This window comes from Drosophila takahashii, chromosome 2L (genome assembly GCF_030179915.1).
Source record: "Drosophila takahashii strain IR98-3 E-12201 chromosome 2L, DtakHiC1v2, whole genome shotgun sequence".
Taxonomy (NCBI): domain Eukaryota; kingdom Metazoa; phylum Arthropoda; class Insecta; order Diptera; family Drosophilidae; genus Drosophila; species Drosophila takahashii.
In genome coordinates, this window is record NC_091678.1 from 16,197,863 (window position 1) to 16,206,475 (window position 8,613).

Consider the following 8,613-nt stretch of genomic DNA (forward strand, 5'->3'; position numbering starts at 1 on the left):
CTGAGAGAAAACACAACAGTGTTCGAAGTTGGGAAATAATTTTATTAAATTTAACACATTTTGTTTTAGTTTGAAATAATATTCAAATTATATTATTTACTTTGAAAGATATTATTCATTACTGAATATAATCAGTATAATTTTAGATACCAGCAATTGGAAATTAAACTACATTAAATTAAAGTTATTATATAAAAAACATTTCTGCAAAGAAGCAGTTTAAAAATGTAATAGTGTGTTTAGACTGGGCGAATCATTGACATGCGACGCAAAGTAGAATGTTCTGATTTTTTTCCATAGGAACCCTGTGGATAGAAGAAGAGAAAATTTTCTCGAATGCTTGACGAAGGTTCGAAAATTTACTAGAAAATGTTAAGGAATACAAAAGTAACGCCCGACTTTTATGTCATTTTTCTTCAAATTCGTGTGATTTAAGGCCGCATCTATAATGTAAACGCCTTGCATCATTTTTGAATATTTGAAAATGATTCTAGTAGTCTAAACACACTATTATACTTTTCTTCTCTGTGTAGAAAAAGGTTTAAGTGGGTGGGGTGTAGGAGGGCTAAGGAGCGATAACCAGGCTGAGGATGCAACCAACAACAGCAGCACGATAAAAAGCGTAAACATTTTAACAAAACATAATTTATGTTGCGCAAATTTTTGCATTTGGTGGAAGGTTTGTGGATGCGAAGGGTGCGGTGGCAAGGGTTATTCTGCATTGTGGCAGTCTGCAAAGGGCAATGGCCTCCTCCCCTCTGACCCTCTGTCCCTCTGTCCCCTTCATCCAACACACCATAACAAACTTCAGCACATGTTGTAAGAGCTGTGAGATTTATGAGGCGGTCTCCGCTCCTTTATTCGCCTCCTGAATTCTCTTTTTCGGGTTCAATGCCCTCCACTTTCACCCAAGTCAGAAAAGGAGCGTGGAGAGGGGCTGGCAGAAGAGTCGGGGGCTGGAAAAGCCAAGGCAGAAATCAAAGGCCTCCTAAACGTGAAAGCCAACGCCCACGAGCAGCAATAATAAAAACACACACACACACCAGGCAAAACTTTTGCTTGTTTAGCAAACCGAAGCCAAAGTAAAAGTCAATTGGCTGACAGGCAAATGGCTAACTCCATGGCCAACTCCTCATCTAAATACCCAGCATCTAGGTCCTCAATACGCCAAAAAAAATGGGCCAAAAATGGGAAGAAGTCTGCTATTACATTTTTCATATTCTAACAAAGATTATTGGTAACAAGAATTCTTATTTAGTTATTAAAACAATTTTTTTTATAGGATTTATTATTAAATTTAAATTAAATGGATTTGAATCTTGAATATTCTGTAATTTTTAAAAATATATGGGTCAAAGTTAATTTTTTATTGGCAGTTTAAGTAAAATACTAAAATGTCAATATTCCAAAAATGTTTTTTCTCGGTGCACATACATCCATATACCAAGCTGAACTGAACTTCGGTGATTTAATTAATTTGCCACAAAATGTGGCCAGCTCAAGGCGTGTGTATAATAGGCTTGGGATGAGTTAAACAAACGGGAAAAGCTTGGTAAGGGGTAAGAAAGGAGGTTTTCAAAACAGTATGAAAGTTTTGGAGGGAAAAGAGTGAAGTCACCCACCTTCGTGACACTTCCTTTGCCAGTTTTCGAACTGCGTAATGCAATTTTGCCAAGCTCAAATCCACGGACCACACTGCGGGGCTTTCACGTGTGCACAGAGGGGATTCTGGGTGAAATGGCGGTGGAAAATGCAAATTGCGAGCACGTAAACAGGTGGGAACAGGTGCAAGAGGAAGGCAGTAGCCCAAGGTGCAGTTAAGGAAAAGCTTCTCTAATGCCACGCTGATGTGAGCGTCATGAAATGGATGAAAAATGGTCAAAACATATGGTCACCACCTAAAGGGACTCGAAAAAGATGTAACTTATTTCTTTAAAATATTTCTTAAGATATGTTTCACTAAATACATTGGTATAAGTAAAACAGAATATTTCTATGTAGCTTAGTATTTCAATCAAAGATTTTATTTAGGTACTGACACCTTATTTACATCTCACAAATCTTTTTGACATGTTCTTAAAATAATATTTTCCTTGTTCAACTGTCTCTGCATCATCAATTCTTCCGAAACACCACCCCATCCACAAAATAACATCCTTTGGATGTATTCTTAGTTGCCAAAACTTTATCAGCAACGTTGATGACAGTTGCAAGTTTTGCATTCTTGGATTTATGCAAAACTAACATGATGGGATGGAGTGAAGTTGATATAAGGAATGCCATGGGCTGGTGAAACTATATAAAGTCATTACAAATTTCCTAAAGTTTATAAATTTAGCAACTTATATTACAAAGTTCAGATGGAATGGACACTGTTTTGAAACCAACATTTTTTTATTGAAGGTAAAACAATTTTTAAAGCGATTAAATAATTTAATTGGAAATATTTTAAAGCCAAGAACTTAATTCGTTACGTGGTCTATAGTTTTCATTTAGCTACATCCTAAATTCCGGTTCACAGAGTAAGTGGATAGGCACTCAAAAATCGGTTTGCACAGAAGAATTATGAATTCAAGTGAATATTTAAAAAAAAATTTAGACAAACATTAATTTTAAATTCCTCCCCAAAAGTAGGCAAACACTAGGTCTTATCAAATACTCAACCTGGCCTTCTTTTTGTCTCGATTGGGTTTTTGGCCTATTCCATTGTATCAAGTCCAAGCAACTGCTCCGAAAAGCCTCTTAAAATGCTAGATATTTTTAGGAAAAACATTTTGTGCTTACACGCCACTGAGTTAGTTTAAACGCACCTTTCCCCTACCACCCACTCGGAAAATCCCTGGCAAACCGAGCAATAACTGACTAATTGCTCGGGTCACACACATGGACAATAACGGACACACACGCACATTCTCGAGAGAAATGGAGAGCAGTAAAAAAGAGGTTTATGAATGCATTTTCATGCATAAAGGCCCAACCTCAATTAGGGAGGCCATCTTGGAAAGTAAACCACCCAACAACTAAACCCTTCCAAGGCACTTATAAACAATATTGTTTTACATCACAATGCACTTTAATAAAAATATTTTTAAATAATATACTTTTTACAAAAAGGTCAGATAGATTATTTTCAAGAAGTTTGTAAAATTAATAATTCAAAATCTATAGATTAACTACCAGCAAGCTACATATTAACATTATTTACTTTTAAATATTACAAAATAATTTAAATCAAAAATAATTTTTATTTCGTTTAAGGAGATTAACGATCATACATAACTACAAATATTTTATGAAAATGTGAGGTTTTTAATTTATTTTCTTTTTCAAGTGCATAGGCTGAGACGTGCATATTTACTGAGCAAGGGAAACAAGAGAAGCACTTTAGTGCAAATTTTTGCACAACTGTGGTTTGGGCAAAGTAAAGTAACAACACCAGCACTTGGAACTTCCGTTTCCGGCAATTATTGTTGCTCTTTGTGGGGAAAAAAGCCCATTTCTCAAGGAATTTCGTGCCTCTCTGAATCTGAATACAAATTCAGCAAACAAAAATTTCGTGCGAGGGTTGGGCGATGAAATATTTTAAGGCGTTGAAGGTTTCAGTTGCATTTTCAAAAGTGTTTTCATTTGCAAAAAATTTTCCAAAAACCATTAAAAACACACAACACTAACCGCAGCGAACATAACTAAAAACCCAAATTGAAGCATTTTAATAAATACCTGAAACGACCGACTGAATTTTCCCTTTTTCGTGCTATGTCAACTTATTGGGTTTGTTAGTTGTTTCTGCTTTGATGCGTCCAATCAAAACTCAAATGCTTCAAAGCACTCCCCATTTTCTCGACCTTTTTTTTTTGGCACATTTCTGACATTTTCCTTGTTGTTTGCTCCCACTTCTCCTCCTTTTTCGATATGCTTCTCCTTACGAACTAAGATCTGTCCGCTGGATGAGTGGCCAGGGCTTGATTAATGGCCAACTTGTTATTTTAATTAAACGAATTCAACTTAATTTATGCAATTCATACGCATTTCATCATTTTGCACTTGTCATGCAGCAAGACTCACAAATTCGAGGAGATCAGGGGGACTGGAGTGAAATGTGGACCACAGACCAGCCACCAAAGTGGCGACACGAGACCAATCCAATCCCAAGCCTCAGCAGCTGTAGAAGTTTTGTGGTCTGTTAATGGCTCTCGGACAGTGGCGTTCCACGAACTGAAAAGGGGGATCCAAAAAAAATGCATCAAAGAAACCCAACACAATATTTTTTTAATTTTAATTTTTAATTTTTTAACAACTAGTACCTGGAATGATATGATATTATATGTTTTTATTATTGTCTATGAATAATAGTTTCAAGTAAGCAGAGACAACTTTAGTTATACTTTTGTTTAGGCGAGTTTTCCAACATTTATGGTTTTTAATAAATACTGGCATTAAAACCCTCTTCAGAGCGTTCTATACAATGACCTAAGCCCCTGGTCTGACAACTGACAACTCATTTAAGAATTACAAGAGCTATAGCGATAACCGACCGACAACCAGCCAAGGCAACAATGACAACAAGTTTGATGAGCAGTCAGCTTAGGAAACTGTCAACTCCCTGCTGCCAGTTCAGATACGAAGATATTTATGTTATACGTTCCGTAGGGTAGCTCGTCATGTAATTCGGGGGTCAATTATGCAAACTCCGTATGCAAATAGTTGGCCGGCATAATTAAGCGGATGGAGATAGGGGATAGAAGGAAGTGGGAATGATGATATGCTTGTGGCATTTAATTAAGGATTTACTCATTTTCCGATTTCCCACAGGTGAAAAGCACCAAGCATCGAAGCGTCATCGAGAAGCGAACCTTTGTGAATCACACCGAGTGCCATTGCATCGAGCGGTCGACATACAACGAGGACACGGCCATGGCCAACTACGGGCAGTCGGTGGTGCGGGCCACCATACTGAGTTGCACCTGTCCGAAGAGCTTCGAGAAGATCCTGCAGGATGACGGACAGTGCCGGTGCGACTGCAGTTCCGGAAATTACGACTGCGATTGGTTGAAAAGGGGCAACGAGCACTTTGCCATGAACGATCGCAAGTGAGTGGGCCTTAAACTCCCAGCTTTTTACAATCCCAATCCTGACCTTCGCCTACCCCCCAAACAAAACAGGTCCATACAGCAAGGTCGCTGCAAGCCGCCCACCTGTGAATTCGGCCCCTACATGGACAAACACGGTCGCTGTCCCAAGCAACACGAACAACCCGCCTATAATGCCATGTCATAAGCGAATTATCTCCCCGGAGAAGAGCAGAGAAAACCAGGAAAAGTATTATTCAGTCTGAGGCAAACTCAAAGGGAGACGAGAGGGGAAACTAGACACATTTTCCTTTCCTGACAAGAGTAAAAGCAAAAAGTGAGACGTGAATTTAGTTGCATATCCTATACAAAACAATACGAAAGTAAACCGAAAGGAAATCTATTTCTACAATAGGATGGGTCGATTATCAGGAAGGTTAAATATATTAAATTTCTGAAAATTTTAAGTTTTATAAAGATAAGTCTGCTCGAATGGCAGCTTGAACTAGCTCTATATAATGATATTGAATCAGAGAATAACCAAAATAAAGTTTTAAGTCAAAACATAATTTTACAAGAATATTGATTACACATTTTCTTCTCTCAAAAAAATCGACCCAGCCTAAGATACACATACTAACTACGTATTTGTATATCAGCTGATTGTGCATTAGATGTATTAAGACCACAACACTGTTTGTCCTCGATCCAATAAGCCATTTAAAATAGCGGCACACAAGGCAACCTTCATTCAAGAAAATATATATCTTTAGCAAAAGGAAATAAGACTTTTTTTGCGCATGTTTTACTCAATAAGAAACTGTAGCATTGTCTATAGACGTTTCAATATTCAAAACCCACAAATATACCAGAAAGAATTATGTGTATTTTATGCGTATGCTAAATGAAATTCCAAATATATAAATTGACTGCGTTTTTAGTTTTAATTGACTAATGTTATGTTATTTAATTATAATAAACACACGAAAACGAAAATTAAATATATAAACTACCTATAAACGAGCAAATATATTATTCATGTTATTTAAGCTAAGTTTTAACACAAATCAAACAAAACCAATCCCTGGAAAATCGCAACAAAAACAAAATTAAATTTTCATATTTAATTTCTAGTCAAATTTTAATTTTGTTTTTATACGGCCACAAATGTTTAATCGAATGTAAATTCCGCCATTGAACTCACTAAACAAAAGGCATTTAAAGCGGATAACACAAAATATAGGAATTAATCCATTAAATGTATAGCGAGATAAATGTATAAACCATATAAACGTAAACTAGCCCACAAACTCTCCTGCTTACTTCCTGCATTTGATAGTGACAACTAAAATATACCTAGGATATCTCAGTATCGCATAAGTTCATCGTGAGAGAAGTCGATCCCTACCCAAAATTCATTTTCATTTGCTTCGTGCACAATTTTTAGTTAAGTTCCGACACCAAGCACTGTATATATATTTTAGATAAAACCTACATTTAAGCGGCACCCAAAATCAAACCACTTGGCACGAATTATGGCACACAATTATTTATATGTGGAGGAAATAATTCGTGAATTGCATAACGCATTTGCATATTAATGACATTGGCCCGTTGCAAATTAATGAGCTCAATTATTAATTTCAAACGGAATTTGGGGATTTAATTATTGTGAATTTATTTACCATTTAGCCAGACACCAAAGGCCTCTTAATGGCCTGTGCCTCCCTTCTATTTACCCCATATAATTGCATGTTGGCCATAATTTAAGGGCGATCTATTTGCTCAAGGTAAACTATTTATTTTAATTCGCACCCCACTTTCAAGTAAGCATACGCATATAGAAAACGCAATCTCAATGCGACGTTTTGAATATTTCAATAAATCTGTGTAATTGTTAATAGAAGCTACCACAAGATACCAAGCAGAATATACGAAAGATTACATTTCAAAATGATTTTATTTACAACTTTTAGCATAAATTTTAATGTAAAAAACGAATGTAAGCGTTAAGCTGAAAAACAAACCAATACTAATAAAAGAAACATATTATTACTATGCAAAAATCCAAATAAATATGAAAGTGAACAAAAAAAATCCCAACAATAAGAAATTAATGATTTTCAATATCGAAGGGGGCTTTCGGAACGGACGAAGTGGTGTTAATTAGCAGACTGACGGTAAAGGAGTCGCTTTAATTATTGCCAGCAAGGGAAAGTAAACTGCGGGGAAAGCGAAAACTGCGGCTAATGAGCTGCTGGAAATTAAATTGGAAATGAAATAAAAATTTAACAAGTTGTCCACTAAATATAATATAATATAATATATATATCTAAACATAATTAAAATGTAGTTTTTATAACAGCAAATGTTCTAATTAGTCTACGAACTTTGGTTTCGCAACTAAAGCAGAATCAGTATTTTCCAAAAAAAATAAATTACTTACTTAAAATATCATCAGCAATCAGAACTCATTTTAAAAGTTTTGCCAATTGCTTTATTATTAGTTTATTACTTAGTTTATATCCTCTTAGCCTCGTTACAAACTAGCCGATTGCAACCTGCGTACCCATTCTGGAAGCCAATTTTGGGCTAATGACAGCGTCTAAGCTGAAAAGTTTGTACTAATGAAAATGCATAACAAATACTACAATGCCGTTTGACCCACTTGCCACCCATTCGCCACACACCTGCACCGTCACCCAGATGTAATTTTCCCACACACACAGACGCACATCGGGATGGGTGCTGGTCACATTATGATCTAAAATTTATAGAATTTATAAGTGGAGTGCACCCAGAAGGGCTAACGACGATGATAGCGCCACCTACCGACGGCGGACGCAACCACAGCGGAGAGAAGCTCATTTCGTTCCAACATTGTAGTTCTGCCGTTTTGGCTATTTCTGGCCAACAATCTGAAACACTTTCTATTATTTTCTTTTTAAATTATATTTTGAAATCTTTAGAACATAAAAATATTTTAATTTGTGGATAATATCCAACCTTAATCCACTGCATCTTTCAGTTTTAACAAATTAAATAAATACAAGTTTGTACTTCTTGAATCCGTGGTAATTGAATACACCGCTGACTGAGCTTACTTACCTTAATCCGAAATCTAAAATTCTCAAAAACCAATGGAATTTCGTGCTTCTGAATGAGGTATCTGCAGCTTCACCGCTTTGCGAACTTCCGGATTGAGCAATAGAAATAATCCGAAAATACCGAATGAACACTTATTAAACTGTTAATCTCTCATCGATATCCCTTATCGATAAGAAATAGCTATTTCCTGTTTTTGAAATGGTTTGTAAAAAACCCCATCGAGATGATTCGTCGGAAATTCCAACGTAACTAAAGAATTTGGCAGAAAAATATAAATTGCTAAATTCTGTGACACTTACGTTTTCCTTAGTTGTTCATAAGTATTTCCTGTTGAGTAATATTTTATAGCCGACGAATTCTTTCTTTTTTGTAGATTGGTTTTCGTACTCATATAATATATTTAGCTTTTTTGGCTAAAGTGACAGCACTAAGCTGG

General features: G+C 36.0%; 1 protein-coding gene across 4 annotated transcripts in view; it reads left to right on the forward strand.

Annotated features, from left to right (window-relative positions):
* Positions 1 to 6,059, forward strand: part of Pvf3 (PDGF- and VEGF-related factor 3) — a 73,674-nt gene extending 67,615 nt beyond the window's left edge. For all 4 annotated transcript variants that reach the window (XM_017149143.3, XM_017149145.3, XM_070218167.1 and 1 more), the window contains 2 exons: positions 4,813 to 5,090; positions 5,163 to 6,059. In XM_017149143.3, the coding sequence (XP_017004632.2) occupies positions 4,813 to 5,090; positions 5,163 to 5,277 (393 nt within the window). In that variant the 3' untranslated portion in view covers positions 5,278 to 6,059. The remainder of the gene's footprint in view (positions 1 to 4,812; positions 5,091 to 5,162) is intronic.
* Positions 6,060 to 8,613: the final 2,554 nt, after the last annotated feature.